The sequence below is a fragment of the Lytechinus pictus genome, chromosome 2 (genome assembly GCF_037042905.1).
Source record: "Lytechinus pictus isolate F3 Inbred chromosome 2, Lp3.0, whole genome shotgun sequence".
Classification (NCBI taxonomy): Eukaryota; Metazoa; Echinodermata; class Echinoidea; order Temnopleuroida; family Toxopneustidae; genus Lytechinus; species Lytechinus pictus.
The window spans coordinates 56,349,664-56,366,563 of record NC_087246.1 but is presented as its reverse complement, the minus strand read 5'-3'; the positions used below and the strand labels follow the sequence as shown (position 1 = coordinate 56,366,563).

General features: G+C 34.5%; 1 protein-coding gene across 2 annotated transcripts; it reads right to left on the bottom strand.

Annotated features, from left to right (window-relative positions):
* Positions 1-1,211: 1,211 nt before the first annotated feature.
* LOC129253928 (CBY1-interacting BAR domain-containing protein 1-like) lies at positions 1,212-16,651 on the bottom strand. 2 transcript variants are annotated; one of them, XM_054892367.2, is made up of 8 exons: positions 16,560-16,651; positions 14,922-15,003; positions 13,810-14,044; positions 11,889-11,957; positions 11,060-11,161; positions 7,462-7,572; positions 6,348-6,461; positions 1,212-5,194 (listed from the first exon to the last, which is right to left on the bottom strand). In XM_054892367.2, exons 2-8 carry the CDS (start codon positions 14,951-14,953, stop codon positions 4,943-4,945), a joined length of 915 nt encoding a protein of 304 aa, XP_054748342.1. In that variant the 5' UTR covers positions 14,954-15,003; positions 16,560-16,651; the 3' UTR covers positions 1,212-4,942. The 2 variants fall into 2 exon arrangements, with proteins under 2 accessions (XP_054748342.1, XP_063951296.1); XM_064095226.1 differs by having other exon boundaries at positions 14,922-14,970; positions 16,560-16,639.
* Between the last annotated feature and the right edge of the window lie 249 nt (positions 16,652-16,900).

The following is a 16,900-nucleotide window of genomic DNA, read 5'->3' as shown; positions in this document are numbered from 1 at the left end:
ATGAGGAGAGCTAGGGAAGTGATAATTAGAAGGTTGGTGGAAACAGAGCGAGAAGATAGTAAAGGAGAAAGCACGAGAGAAAGATGAGACAAGGATAAAGAGACAAGAGTATTTAGTAAGGGATAGAGCAGAGAGGGGCAGGACCAGGCAGAAAGGGAAGTGGAATGACAGAAGATCAGTGTGTGGTGATGGGGGAGGGAGGTTTCCAGAGAAAAGTGAAGAGATTTGAAATTTACTAGGTATGGTCGATATCCCTGTTCTTTATGTTACATATACAGACCTGCCAACCAGTACCTTTTAGCCGTATTTAGTACGTTTTTTCTTTGAAAAATACGTTTTTTGTATTTAAAAAAAAAAAAATAAATAAAACGTGCACAAATATGGTTATTAGATCAATGTAATTTCAGGTAACTTGTTTTTTTTTTCAATCATTTTGTTCAAATCAGGGTGAAGATATACACATATGTTTTAATGTTTTTTTTTTTCATCTGCAAGAGCAGTGCGCATTTTAGCTTGCATGCAGCTTGAGCGCCGCGATGAGCGAGTGCGCCAAGCATTTTATTATGAAATACACTTTTTTGGGGAAAAATACAGTTTTTTTATCACAGAATACAGTTTTTCATTCCCAGAGGTTGGCAGGTCTGCATATAACACTTGTAACATTACAATGGAACTTGTGAAAATTCTAAGTATTCCACCAAACTCCTTAAATCTACCAATTTCTCTAATCTGTCCCCCCCCCCCCTGTAGTTTTATAAATTTTCTTTTTAAAATTCGTTTTATTTCTCTCCCTCTTTGCTCTTGCACCTCTACAATAAATCATCTCTGTCTCTCTCCTGTGTTTTTCTCCATTTCTTTCTAATTCATTTTTTCTCTTGACCGTTTCCCTCTCTTGCCCCTCCCCCCTTCTCTCTCTCTCTCCGTTTCAACCTAAAACCCCTTTCTCACATCGATCCATGAAAGCTTCGTTCCTTACCCTCCCCTGCTCGCTACTTGGTTGGTAACCATTCTTTAACAGAAAACTGTTACAAGCTACTGAAATCTGTACACCTGGTTGGCTCTGAACAGATCTGTCAAAGAAAACCCATCCATCTCTATCCAATCATCAGAGCTTCCACCATTTTCCATGGCCCAGTTCAAACTCAATCAAAAATTGAGTTGAACTATTCAAACTGCAACAGCAAAAAATAACTACATCTGACAGCAGAATATCACATTAATAAATATAACTTTATTCTGGAACATGTCATATTTTTCCTCCCCTATCTCAAATACTAATGTTCAGAAGAAAAACACAGACGGATACCCTTGACATTCATTAAACTCAGAGTATAGAAAACAAACATATCAACAAAAGTATGGACGGTTGGAAGGCAAGGTGACCCTAATTCTCAAAGATGAGAAAACATACCCACATGTTAACCCACTGAATATAAACTAAATACAATGTATATATATTTCATTTACCTTCAATTTAAGTTGTAAAGTGCTTAGAAACTGTATATATAAAAGCTATATATTGGTTGTTTTCTTCTTATAATCCAAGGTCATCTATTGGCTAAATATGGATCATATTGCCCTCAATTCTTCAAAATAACCCAATCAAATAATAAATTCCAGACTTATACCTCAAATTTCCAACACTATGGAGAGACAAGGATATTGATATATAATTTCTATTGAATAAATTTAGAAATGTCAGTAAGTACCAGTACCTTCATATTATATTGACCTCCCTGATATGACATACATTACGTATCAAAAAAGGGTTAAGTAAATGAAATATCGTCGCTGGGCTAGTGAAACCCCTAAAAAACTTTGGGTAGCTCAGAAAAGGCTGTATCTTAGAAAAATGGCAGCAATATCATATTGTCTGAAACAGTTTCCTAATTCCTGTAGAGCTCTATATATTTCTGGGTTGCTACCCATGTCATTGCTTTAATTTTTTTTCTGATCTGTTCTTCATTTTGAGATTCAAGGTTTTAACAACCAAGTGATGATATTGTCAATGCCTTAATTTTCACATAAGTACATCATGAGTATATAACATTCATGAATAGCATAACCTTTCAAAAACACTTCCACAAAATACTAAAATACAAAGACAAAAAGTATTCCTGCAGCTAAACAAAATACGAAATGAAAATAAGTTGGTATTGATTATTGTACATAGCACAACAGAGTTATAGTTTAGTCGACCTTAGACAGACTTCACTTCTATAAAAAAAAACTCTTGGCAAGTAACGTATTTTATAATATAATTTTGTTAGTTCTCTTTCAAGATACAGTTCTGTTCTATTTGGTCTAAAGAAAAATAGTACAAATATCAAACTGAATAGAATACAATGGCACATTATCATGCAGTATTATGTAAAATATACACAAATTTGTTAAATATTTTTTAGCAAATAGCCTAGAGATATATCAACAGTTATAAAGGATGTTAGACAAAAAGCAAAACAGTTTATTTTAATTTCTTCATCTTCTAATTTACAAATTCAATGATTAATGTACTATTCTCCCAATTAGAAAAAATGTGTGAACCAAAACAAGTGGAGTGCTTCTGGCAGTCTCACCTGCATTACGCGATTCCATATAGCAGCAGTGCATGCTGACCTTGAAAATGACTATAAAAAAATTATTCACAAAAAACACCATTCATATGATAACAAAATACTGTTCATCGACCCTGAATGACATTTGACCTTGATCATGTGACCTAAGAATTGTGCAAGACGATCAGTGATACTTGATTACCCCAATGTCCACATTTTATGAACTATATCCATGAACTTTCAAAGTTATGATGGCATATCAACAAATACCCCCAACATGGTCAAAGTTCATTGACCCTAAATGTCCTTTGACATTAGTCATGTGACCTAAAACTCGGGCAGGATGTTTAGTAATACTTGATTACTGTTATTTTAAGTTTCATCAACTAATTCAATATATTTTTTAAGTTATGACATTTCAAAAACTTAACCATAGGTAAAGATTTCAATGTTGATTCCCCCAACATTGTCTAAGTTCATTGAACCTAAATGACCTTTGACCTCGGTCATGTGATCTGAAACTCAGGCAGGATATTCAGTAATAATTGATTACTCCTAATTCCAAGTTTTAGGAACTAGGCCCATATACCTTTTAAGTTATGATGACATTTCAAAAACTCAACCTTAGGTTAAGATTTCAATGTTGACGCCGCCACCACTGTCGGGGAAAGCGGCGCTTATAGTCTTGCTCTGCTATGCAAGTGAGACAAAAATTCAATTTCAAGGCAAACATTTTCTAATCCACTATTTATTTTTTCTGGGAAACTGAATGAAATAGACTATTGAAAGTTGAATAGGATTCTCAATATATTTGCCAGATATTGAAAAAAAATATTTAAGCAAAATAGCATTTACTTTTAGAATGTTTTGTAAATAACAATGACACTGATCCTCTTCATTTCACACAAGCCTGAGAGATTGCAAAATTTTTATTCTAACATTTCTAGCTGTTATTAAAGCTAGTAGATTTAGGGATCACCCAAGCACTATAACTATATGTATATATTTTTTTAATGTTGGCATTTACATATGGATAAATATGATAAAAAGATATTAAATATATTTGTTTACACAAATCAATTTAAAGATTTTAAATTCAATTCAGACTTGAACATTCTGTGCATGTATAAAACTAGAAAGTTGCTGACATGTGTGTCTGAGCTAACTCACAAGACGAATGCAATCCTTATACACTCAGCTCGGTGTGATGATGGAACAAGTGAAACATATAGGGGAGCTTTTCATGAGACACCGTGTCAGTGATTTGAACAAATATGACTGGATACATGGATTGATTTTGTATTAAATTACAACTGACAGTGAAAAATCACTTACAACCTGATTCACAAAGCACTCTATTGGTGCAAATTATACTGTCTGTATTTTTTTCTAATTAAATTCTCGATCAAAACAATGGTAGATCATACATAAAACTGTTCATAAGTTAAAGAGCGACTTTAAAACGGCTGGTGAACCTTTCTTGCACGCTAATTAATCACCAATGAACATTTCAAGATGAATATCATTTACCTCAAAAAATTATCACCAGTCGTTCTTAAAGTCGCTCTTAAATTACAAACAGCTTATGAAACACCCACCCGGAGAGCAATTCATCAATACTTGCGTCTCCAGTTGTCAGCTCTGACAAAGCTGTCTGACTCTTCCTACCAGCGTAGGAAATACATGAGGGCGACGGGCGATTTCACCCTCATGTAAGCCAAAATCGCCCCTACAGTTGCCCCAAGATCTGTTCCAAACAATGTTCAAGATTATTTAGAAAATCAATAAAATAACTGGCAGAAGAATATTTGCTTTTACTGCGCAATTGCTTTTTACCCCCATTAAAAGTAGCCCTTCAAATGAAAGAAAAAGCTCCCAAAATTCTGTAATCCCCTCAATCTGGATAAAAAAAATAGCCCCTAAAAGTTAAAGTTATTTCCTACCCTGAGCTAACTTTTGGACGAATCTTTGTCTCCTTAGAAATGGATTATTATTAGACCATGTACTCCGGGAATTTGTCCAATAAACAACACTAAAACATACCAGAAGACATATAAATCAATAAAACAAATATAAATCAATACTGATGAGTGTATCCCTTGTATTTCTAAACAGCATAATTAAAAACATATCTTAACAGTGGCAGATAGTACACTAAGGCAAACAAAAAAATCAAGGTGTAATATCATTCTCATTTAGTTCATGCACATACATCACAGCAAAATTCAACACTTAATAGCATGCCTGGCCTATTTTCACTCAATGCTTCAAAAGTTTTGTCTTTATTTTATAGTTTGATACTGTTATTACAAAGTTCATTAATTAACCTCCAGAATACATTTATACAGGTAAATTGATTAAACCTGTTTTATCATGCACCAAATTAATCATCTTTTGTAGTAGTCTTCTGCAACATCTTCATCACTATATTCCTCATCATCATCGTCATCATCCTCCTCATCGTCGTCATCTTCTTCTGAGTACTGGAGCTGTTGCTTAATAGGTCTCCTGCGATCTACGGTGGAGGGTCGTGAACTACCAGATGTTGAGTTGAGAGATTGTTTGGAGTCTCCTCTGAATAGACTCTGCCTTGAGCTGCTGTCAGCAGTGTTGAATGGTCGAAGTGAATTCCGGAATTCCTGTTTCATACAAAATGACCGAGAAATGGAAAACACAAGATTGAAATAAAAACCGCTGACTATGATACAAATATGCATGTACAAAATTTCAAAGAGAAACAGAAAACACAAGAGTGAAATAACTTTAAACATTCAACAATGACAAAACTGAAAATACAATCTATACATGTATGCTACATATAGTTTTTTGTTTCATTATCTTACATGTACCATTTGGTCCTGGCTTTCAATGCACACCCTTCACATTCAACAAATTAAGTCATGTAAATGAAAGACAGAGATGATAAGACAGACAATTATTTGAGTAATATTCCATGCTCACTTGTTTATACTAAAGCCATCTAAGGGAATCAAATTAGAAAGGACTACCACAAGGCCTGGGGTGTCTAATAAAGCTAATAGTGACCACAATAGAAGAGCTTAAGTGTAGGTCAAAGTTTTGGCAGTATTTGTACAAAGAAATATCAATTTGCACAAAAATGTATATCAATAAGTAAATGCTTATCAATCATTTCATTTTATGTGATTGAAAATGATTGAAAGACAGCATTGCATGCCGTATTCAAGTCATCTGTAAATTAAGCCTAACCATAAGAACAGTTTTATTAACCATCCCAATGATGTGTTTACCTTGGGCATAGCAGGGAAAATGACATTAGAGTATTAGTAATCATATCAAGACTATATCCTTCCAGACAGTGTCACTAACCCATGCTTATTGTGAGATTTTCAACATCATACAATCCAAAGTTATCTTCAGTTCCAATGGTGATTTAGAGCTTTGGACAGCAAAATTTTGTCATGAAACTAAAATATGTTCATCTTTCTTATATATTGAACTTCAAGTTTCTTTCATGAATTCATATCTTTTTCAAAAAAAAAAAAAAAAATAGGTAATGGGATCGAAAACAAACTTCTATCTCAAAATACTTTCTTGCTGCATGTACCTTTGGGATTGGTGTAGAAATGCAAGTTGAGCGGAACTTCTCACACCATTCAAATGTATATACATGTACATGAAAGTTTTTATTACAAACATATTGAATGTCATATGGAACAAAAAGTAGTTCAACAAACTTAATGAGATAGGACCAGTTTTCACAGGGTCTGCAGTCTGTTGCTTTTTGGTCATGAGAGGATTACCCAACCTTACCTCAAGATCATCCTCATCACTTATTGACTGGAGAGACTGGAAAGCATCTGTGTAAGACTCTAAACATTTGGCATGAAATAACATCTCTATCTTCACAAACTCAGACAAGATACTCTGTGAAATATATAAAGAGAGAAAAGGAATGCAAGATTATGATGGTGGTGTGAAGGTAGCTTACTATAAAGAAGGACTTAAATCAACAGGTAAACAAATAGCTGATAGGCATTAATGGGATGGTACAAGATTTTTTTATAAGGTAAAACAAATAATTAAACTCAAGCAAGGCAAGCCATAGCCAAGTTGGATAGAGCACCCTCTTTCACAAAAAAATTCTCAATATGAAATAGAGAATTTTCTTTTCATCTAAAATCACAAATTGATATGTATATATTGTCATTGAAATAATTCTTGATCACTGATTTTTACAATTCTACAATGCAAAGCAAATTTACAGTTCAATAATTTCCACAGGATGACAATATGCATCAGACCTAAAAGGGAAAGTTCACCCTGAGGATAAAGATGTTTTATTAAAAGCAGTAAAAATAAAGAAAAAAATTGGGTGAAGGTTTTACACAGATCAATCAAAGAATACGAGAGTGAAGAGACCATTTTTTTCTAATCTGAATTTGTGACATTGTATACCAGCAGCTGTCCAGTAGCATAAGGTATTTATTAATGGTTCATGATCACTGAAGCTGGTAAAAACGAGGTATCTGATGATGTAATGAATGCACAAGTAAATTAATTTTCAATTTTCCTGAGAAAATGGCATTTAATGGAATTTGTAACACATGACACATGGGGAACTGCTCACATGTGACTTCACATATTCAACTTAAGAATCCATAAAGTTCTGTATCTTTGACGGATTTTCGCCCTATCTTCACCTATGACATTTCTTTTAGATTTCTGCTTTCACTAAAACCAATTTACATGTGCCATCAGGGTGAACTTCTCCTTTAATGATACTTCACTTAAAAATAAAACTATAAGTATGAAATTCACTACATGAATGTATGATCTCAACTTCAATATCCTTCATCATTATTACAATTATTATTATTATATCTACATTTGACATTCTTGCTGTTATTTGAAGAAGAAACCTTACCTTTATATCCTGTAACCTCTTCCTCTCAAAGGCATCCATCTGATCTTCCAGAGCCTTGTTACTTCTGGTTGCATCTACTGTGGCTTTCTGAAGCTTAGACTCTGCCTGAGACTGATATCAAAGAACACCATATTGCTGATTATTACTGTGAGAAAAGTTCCTGTGGATTCAATGTTCCTTACTGGTTGCCACTTTTCCAAAAACAGAAACATTCGTGTAGCGATACAAATTCATGATGTCCCTTCTACACTCAAATCTATTTTATTTGCCAATAATTTCTTTTTATTTTCAAGATTATCGATTAGCCCTTACTATAAATCATGAAATGAAAAAGAAATCACAACATTTAAAGTCTATTATTTATCATTGTACCATGAAATGTATTGATTTCTTTCAAACAGACTTTGAATCATGCAAATCCACATAATGGCTCTTTTGCGTATGACCTTATACATGTATGTATACCAATACACATGTACCTATTTTCAGCAGATTAACTATGTTACACTCTCTATTTCTCTCTCTCTCTCTCTATCCTCCTCATGCAAAGTCAAGCAAATGTAAATTCAGGATAAATGACAAATCACCCAATGTTTAAAACAAGTGGAACGCCATTGGCAGTCTTGCCTGCATTATGCAACTCATGATTATTCACAAATAGAAAAATTCACATGAATAATGAAATAAGACCTAAAGCTCATGTAAAATGATCAGTAATCAAAGGTATGATGACATTTAAAAAACTTAACTTAAATATTTCACAACTAAGTCAAAGTTCATTGGCCCTAAATAACCTTTAACCTTGATCATGTGACCCTAAATTCGTGCAAAATGATCAGTGATACTTGATTACCTGATGTCCAAGTTTCACGAAATAGATCCATAAAAAAGTCATGAATGACATTGAAAAAAAAAACCCAAATATATTCAAAGTTCATTGATCCTAAATGACCTTTGACCTTAATCATGTGACCTAAAACTCATACAAGGTGATCAGTGATACTTCAAGTTTCATGAACTGGATCCATATACTTTCAAAGTCATGATGGCATTTCAATGTTGACGGCACTTCTACTGTCAGAAAAGCGGTGCCTGTAATCTCGCTCTGCTATGCAGGCGAGACAAAATAACATGTATATGAAAATCCTGAATAGTATACTTTTTTCCAGAACATGTTGCACAAAGTCTAGCACAAATATACTTGTTATCTGTATTGTGGGAGGGATGAATTGAAAGTGAGGTTTCAAGAGTTTTTTCATCCACAATGTATTTTATCGTTTTCTAATTATATTTCTTTGTTTATCAAACTTTTGTTTTTTATTGTTTTTTTCAATGAACTTAAACTCAAAAGATTTGCAAGGACTGAGAGTAAAAAGTCTGTGAGTGGTGACGTGGCAACAAAAAAATTTCATGAGGCGTGGGAGCAAAATTTATCGAGGGAGGGTCAAATTGACGCCCCCACCCGTTAAGTATTGGGTTAATGATATTCATTTCCCACAAATCATAGTACTGAAAAATAGACCTGGAAAAACAATCTAAGACTGTATCTTGCAGATTTGATTCTTAATCTTAAATTTATACCCTTTGAATGTGAGACACATCTGTTATAATTAATGAGTCAAATTAACACAACATGCATGAACATAAAACCAAGAAGCTTTCAAGTTTAGCTGGAGTCACATCAAACCATAGAGTCTTACAAAGAGTTACGATTGATCCAATCAGTCGTAACTCTATGGAAATCCATCAGTGTCATAATTTTTTCTACAGGAAATTTGCAAAATATTCTTTGTAAACCAAGAGAACACACCAAATTGTCAAGAAATCAATGAATTTTACATTCATATCTAGAATTTTTTTAAACAAACTTGCATAATGGATGTTGACGGCCGTCCATAATTGAGATTGATCAGGGGAGCGTTTCATGAAAGGACTTGTCGGACGTTTTATCCGACAGTTACCATAGGAACAGTGCCTCTCTGCCAATCAAAATCATGGAAAGATGTCAGATCTGACAACTTGTCGGATGAAAATATTGATGAAATGCTCCCCAGATCAATCGCAACTCTTTGTAAGACGGGCCCCAGTTCCCTGTAAAGCATGTTTCATGCTTCCAGGATTATGGTTGCAGATTTGTAAGATTCCTGACTGAGGACAGACTATATAACAAACTGAAATTGCTATCATATAATTCAACCAGATTTCTGGACACAAGGCTTTGACAACCATATTGTTGTATGCTTAAACTTCATGTTGTAACTTATCTAGACAAAAAAGAAATATAGTTTTCCCCATGAGACCGGCAGCATCAAACATCACCATCAATGACCACTGTGCACTGATACCTGAAGACTCCTTTGTGCTTCTTTTGAAATGGGTAGCTGCTTGAAAAATTTTGTTGCTCCAGCCTTGAAAACTTCTTGATAGAACATGCAAACTTCTCATTAACTGAAAACACATTTTAAATTAAATGAATGAACATATTAGTTTCCATATATACATGTACAAATCATGCAGACCTCTGAACATCAGTATGGCATTGATGGATCTATTGACAATCTGTGATTTATTTTAGTAAGCAATGCAAGGCCAACTGAAAACATTCCATAGATATCATACCTGGCCTTTAACCTTGCGCTGTAGAAACACATTAAAAGTACATTTATCAAAAGACATCAGTTTGATAGTTTATGGGTGTGTCTTTTTTATTCATTTCAACTTACAATATGCATGTACTGTCTAAAGTCCTTAAAAAATGTCTGCAACTTTTGCCTTCAACATACACAAGTTGTATACCCACATGAATAAGCATAAGGCAGTATTATCATAAACATCTCATTTAAATATGTTGTAAACGTAAACTTGAATAAATAGGTTTTTGACAAAATGTGTAAACAACATTTCAAATACGGTACATATCACACTTCTCAAATCAGAGGAAACATTCAAGATGGTAGGATCATAGGAATATTGCGCTCTAATCTACATTATAGGGGGTCGAAATTGAAATCATAAGAAATCATAACACATTAAGAATAAATCAGAAAAATATCTATTGCTTGATTGGGGTTTACACAAATCAGGCTTAGATAAGATGTGTTTATAAACAGCAACTCTATAAAGGAAAGGGAAACCAGGGTTGAATTCACAAAACCATTCAATGTCTACAATTATGGGTTTCCAATAGAAATGTGTTTCAAATTCTATACACATCTCTACGCATCGTGCAAGTCTGCAAGAAACTAAGGTCAAGAGAAACCGTCACTTAGACATTATTTGTTCATAGAAAAGGGTTCACAATCACATCACTTCACCAATAGAGTTCTGTTCCCATTTTAACCATAAAATGGAAGAAAGTCATTGAAGTATCTTCAACTACCCCATTAGAGTGAAGTTCTCCTGGCCTTATCCACATCTCTCCTTTGCGGAGTAACAACGATTAGCATTTGTTTGCCTTTGCATTTTTAAGGCCTTAAGGGGAAAGGTCATCTACATCCAGAAGACCAACAATATTGCAGAACTTTATAAAAATACATGTGACGGTTAAGGAATTCTTCTTTGGTTTGATAGTCTGCCTGGAAAGGGGTATTCTACTCACTATTTGTTGTCTGTCTGATGGGGCTTTCTGTCTGACTTTATCAAGTTTCTTTTGTTGGTTTATTTCTTTCTCTCTTGCAGCAAAGCTGCTCTTCAGATCATCCTGAAAAAATAACAAAAAGAATTTGATGTTATTGATTCTTCAATCACAACCAAAAAGTGAATTCCCCCATACAAGGTCTCAGATCGAGATTAGGTTTAGGGAGAGCAAGTCAAATTTCTATATAAGCAAGAAATTGATGCACGGGTATCTCAACAACCATATTGCACAGAAGTTAACATTACCGGTACTGGTAAATCATTTAATGATTTGTTTGGCTGCTAAGAAGTGTCACCATGGTAATTACCAACTACCCCAAAATATGGGAGCTAATAACCTTTCTTATTTATAAATAGAAGTTACTTGAAACTATTACTATCTAAATTTGGGGATATTTCACAAGGTAAATCACATTAAGATATCAAGCTATCAGTATGCTAGGCCAGCTCAACCACTTGATTTTTGCTCAATGTGGGCCTCTGACCAAACATGCAAAATTATATGTACTTATAACACATGTCTGTAATTTACTTTTCCTATGAGTGACCATGACAATGATGGCCGACCATAGTTAATTGTAATCTCCCTTCACTCTCTTGAAATTGATAACAGGGGGTCCATACCCCAAGAATTGCTCATTGAGTAAAGTTGAAAAAAAAATTTAAACATAATGAAGACACAAGATCCAAATGCATGCTTCTGGTGTAAGTTTAAAACTAAGTTGCTTTGAAATGTTGCATTTGAATGCAAAAATAGATTATAATTAGCCCGAGCATTAACATGGACTTACCTTAGCATGTTTACATGCTGTACCATACAGTGTCAATGGCTGTACTACTTTAAATTCCAGTCTTGATACCTACAAGAACAATTAAGGAAATGAACATTATTTCAAGGTACAATTCATTAGTTATTATATCATACAATTATAAATTCAATGGAGCAAAGATCTATAACTCAGCAATAACCACCTCCTAATATCAAAAAAATAAAATGGATTTTAGTGGGTGACAAATATTACAGGAGTAGGACACTTAGTCCAAAGCCAAAGGACTTTCAAAATGGAATGGGGGTACATTGATGAAGGCGGGAGGGGGGGGGGGGAGTTATCACAGATGCATTTCTCAGATGGGCACAAAAAAGGGGGAAATCAAGTTTGACATGATGAAAATTATAAGATATCACAGGGATAAGAACTTAAGGGTATCAACTCATTTTTTAAACTGGGTGCTTTAATACCCAAATAGAAGAAAGCAATGTCAGCTCTGATGGGAACTTTGATACAATTTGAATGCTTATCTCATCATGGGTGGAATACATTTCATGACAAATATTATTTAATATCCTGTATATCCCAGACATATCCTCACACATATACATGCCAAAGCCATTATCTCACTCTCCAGCAATAACTACTAAAGACAGATTAATCATGTTTTCACAGGTACAGTGGGTTAGCTGGCTCAAATGATGTGACATTATTCCATTTGCAAATATTTTCACAATCCTTGGACCAGCATATTACATTCCACTTCCTTTAAAAGCTGACAATGTATGTTTTTTAAATCAAGCCCAGCAAACTACATGTATTGATTTAACCCTCATTAAACTGGGGAGGGGAGTCAATTTGACCCCCCCCCCCTTGACAAATTTCATCACTACGCCGTCGCGCAAAGTTTTTTTATCGCGCCGCTCACTGACTTTTTACTTTCAAGTCTTGCGCATCTTTTGAGACCAAAATTGCGACGCCCGGGGACGCAATTCTGAAATTACGCAACATTTTGTAAGTGCATGTCAGACCCGAAATTGCTCAAAAACGTGATTCTGTGTACAAAGTCAATGCAAATTGTGTTTTTCAACCAATAATCATAGATGTATGATTATTTTTACTTTTGTTGGTTTAAATGGATTTATTTTATTCTATTAATGATCGCAGAAGGGTCCCTGACAAAGTTCATTGGAAAAAACAATAAAAAACAAAGGTTTGAAAAAACAAAGAAATACATAAGAATTTTAAAAACAATAAAATACATAAGAAATTAATTATATTTTGCAATATTTTTGTAGATATTTGTTAGGAATGTAATAATTGATACTCCAACCAAACATTAGCATTCTACTAGCTATATAAATTGAGTTAAAGGCAAAAACATACACAAAACCAAAATTTAGGGCAAATTTCATACGCCTATTTGCATAATTAATTAATTAAAAATATAAAGAATTAATTTTTTAAAAATTTTACCATACAGTCTTGTAGTTTACATCCGGCTCTATGCGCATGCAAATTTTCGCGGCGATCGCGCGATCAGCGGCCGAGATCTAAGGGGGGGGGTCAATTTGACCCCCCCAGTATATACTGGTCTGAAATAGCCCAGTTAAGATAGGGTTAAATGAAAAGAGAAAAATCAAGCAATAACAAATTTGAAAATTTTATCAATATCAGATGTAAAATAAGAATGTCATTTCCTCACTAAATTTTCTCTTAATATCACAAAACAGCAATATGCTCATCCTGGTCAGTAAGCAATTTAGAAAACCAATGACGTCACCAAATCACGAATTATTTTGTAATTTATCATCCACAATGAAGTGTCCTTATGGTCAAACCTGCGAAAATTGAAATATTCTCGAATTAATGTTATTCAAGTCAACTGTTTGCTGGGAAGGACTTGACCTTTAACTTAAGGAATGTGTGTTGACCAACGTACCTGAGCTTGTCTGTAATCTTGAATAGAGGAGATGTGTTCAGCAAAGCCAGTAAGACCAGCCTTGGTAGAAGGGGCCTCTGCCTCAGCATAGGTCAAGAGAGACTTGGAGAGGAGATCACCCCTGTCACGGACACGGGCAAGCTTACGGGTGTAGGCAGAAAAATCCTGGCATAGATCCGCAAAGTGCTTCTCAACAGCATTGATTCGCTGCTGTACAAACTTTGATTGGTTCTCCCTGAATGGCATTTTAAAAAAGACACTTAATCAATTACACAGGCCTAACTTTTGATATGTTTAGGGTAAGGATACTTTTCCATTGGACATATTTCTATATTTGAGCACAAATGGGGAAAATTAAAAGAGGGCACAATAAATCTCAAAGGCCAGTGAGGGACATGAAAGCCAGTCAACATGACATCCGTGACAATGGTCTTTGATGTATTAGATTCATTTAAACCTTGATTATCATGTGTCTAGTAATAAGAAAAGAATCATATTCGCAGTAATATTTTGGAAAGAGGTTGATAGAGAGCTTTAGTTAATACTTCCATAATGCGATTTCCATGATTATGATTATCATAAACCTGTCCACCCCACCCCCCCCTTCCCCCCCAAAAAAGAAACAATATAAAAGATTATAACCCATTCAGGAGAAGGAAATAAATGTAGCCTTAATCTAGCATTATTTATTCTTCAAATCAGCAAGATGGATATTTTTCTTTTGTTGCAGCATTTTTCCTTTTAAATATGTGTATGATAGAAATTAGAAAATGTCTTTACAAGCTAAGAATTTGCAAATTTGTGCATGAAAACAGTGATTTTGTAGTTTTAATTGTATTGCCAATTTTGAGCTTTGTTGATTATTTTTACTTAATTTTTTTCTTTTCTTTTTTTAAAAGTAGTTTTAGTACAGTAATAATTCAATGAAAGATAATCAAATATCATCTCGGATACATATATGTAGGATTGTTTAGACCCGACTGAAGTGATTTTTTTTTAACACAAGGAGCTTGACTAAATTTTGGCATATTAATGAATTTGGCGAAAAGAACCTGAGATTAAAAGACAAAAACCCTCAGAAAGATGAAAACAGATTTTACTCTAATACACACCTTGCCCTAAAATCTGCAGATCTCTGAGTCATTTCTGCTACCAGTTCAACTGCGTACAATGAATGAAAATTGTCTGAGATGTCTGGTGATGAACGAAAACAAGATGTTATAAAAACATTAAGTGTCACATAATTATGACTACTTACAGAGGAAGACAGTATCTCCCCAAATTTATTTCAAGACAGAGATATGTGTGTGAGTGGTCACAAATAAAAAGATCTGAAAAAAGCTGAAGAGTGTTGAAAAAGTCTGAAATAGAAAGAGCTCCCTTATTTTTGTACAGAGGAAGGCCAAAAATAAGCTGAAATTAAGCTGAAAATCAAAACAAAAAAGTCTGAAATCAGATAAAAATCTGAACTCTCACACCCCTGGCTTATTGCACACATCACATGTAATGCCCTTTCAAGGAAAACTCCATTGTTTGTGGCAAACATTCTAAAGATCATTAACCAAGAAGAAAATATCGCAAATTCACAAATCATGCACTTACCTCGATTATGTGGATGAAGGTCTATCGTGACACAGAAATCCTGACATCGAGGCACAAACTGGACCCTCAAAAAGAGGAAAAGTTCTGTCTCGTTCGTTCTCCTTCTGTCAAAATCGAAAACAAAATGGCCGATCGATACCGAGAACGAACGAGACAGAGGTAAAACTATTTCTTTTTTTGAGTGTCCAGTTTGTGCCTCGATGTCAGGATTTCTGTGTCACGATAGTCGGATACTATATAGACCTTCATAAGTTCATCCATATAGTCGTGGTAAGTGCATAATTTATTTTTCCCCTTTTTATTTGGAGTGCTATTGCGACCCCAATCTACCCCATTTTGGAGAATATGGCAAGCTCCCCTAAGTCTGCACAGTCCCCCTTCTCTGCGCATACAACCTTGTACCTGTGCGATTCTAGTAACAGATACGCAACGAACACAAAGTACCGGTACACAGCTAAGCCTAATGCATAGACAGATATTAATTACAAAATCCGACTCACATTCACAATGATGGAAAAATAATTAAATTTGGGCATTTCTTGTGATGGCCTCTAAATGCAGCCTCTTTCATTAAATTTAAAATCCCCGAGTCGCGTGCAAAGTGAATGGGTGTGCAGACACGGGGCACCATTTTTTTGTTTTTAATTAGGGCCTAAATCTGAAATTGAAAATGACTGCCTGAGGTTTTTCCAAGAAAATCATACCTAGTCCTACTAGACCTAGGCCTATAGTAGGCCTAGGCCTATATATACGGTAATTATTATTTATATTTATTATAAATTATAGGCCCTATTTCTTTCAAATTTCCATGAGATATTTGGCACACTAACTCATAATGACGTAAGGAACATTACCAACTGAAAGATTTTGTGAAATAAAAATAAATTCATGTTAAATCTTAACTCAAATCGCTAGGTGCGCAGACTTGGGGACGTGACCATATCATCATGTGACATGTCTGCCTCGTAAGTCGTATTACACGGACTCTGGCCGGGCCTGTGTTGTTAGCAGACAAGCTCGGCCCGGTGCGCGGTGCATGATAAAGACAAAGTTGCGCCTACCACCAGTTAAATTTATCTGATACACAGCCCACAATTTGGTTAGTTTTTCATGAAATTTTGGGCAAACTTAGATTGAAATGAACTTACATAAATTAAAGATACGACTGAGATCCCCAAATGCAAAGCCAAAGTCAAGTGCCAAGCAACCGTCAACAAAAATATTTTGGTTAATGGAATGTGCTCGATAGAGGGCGGCGTAATAAATTACAAAAGTTATATTACGGTACTTCAACTGAATGAACTTGGCAGTGACAGTTGGAAAACAATTTTCATGGGGATATCTGGAAATACTACAAGAGTATCTTTAATAAATTGTATTGTATTTTTAATTAAGTATATTACTTTTTAGTTAAAGAAAACAGGGAACATTACCAACCGTACAGAAAGTGACGCATTTTAATATAAGACAGATACGGATTATCAAATAG

Bases quoted from the DNA above. Each gene is read 5' to 3' on its own strand.
- LOC129253928 (XM_054892367.2), bottom strand. From the start codon at position 14,953: ATGACTCAGAGATCTGCAGATTTTAGGGCAAG. The intron at 11,958-13,809 runs GTACGTTGGTCA...TTGTTCTTGTAG, and splicing joins AAGATTACAGACAAGCTCAG to GTATCAAGACTGGAATTTAA. The intron at 7,573-11,059 runs GTGAGTAGAATA...CTTTGATATCAG, and splicing joins CATCAGACAGACAACAAATA to TCTCAGGCAGAGTCTAAGCT.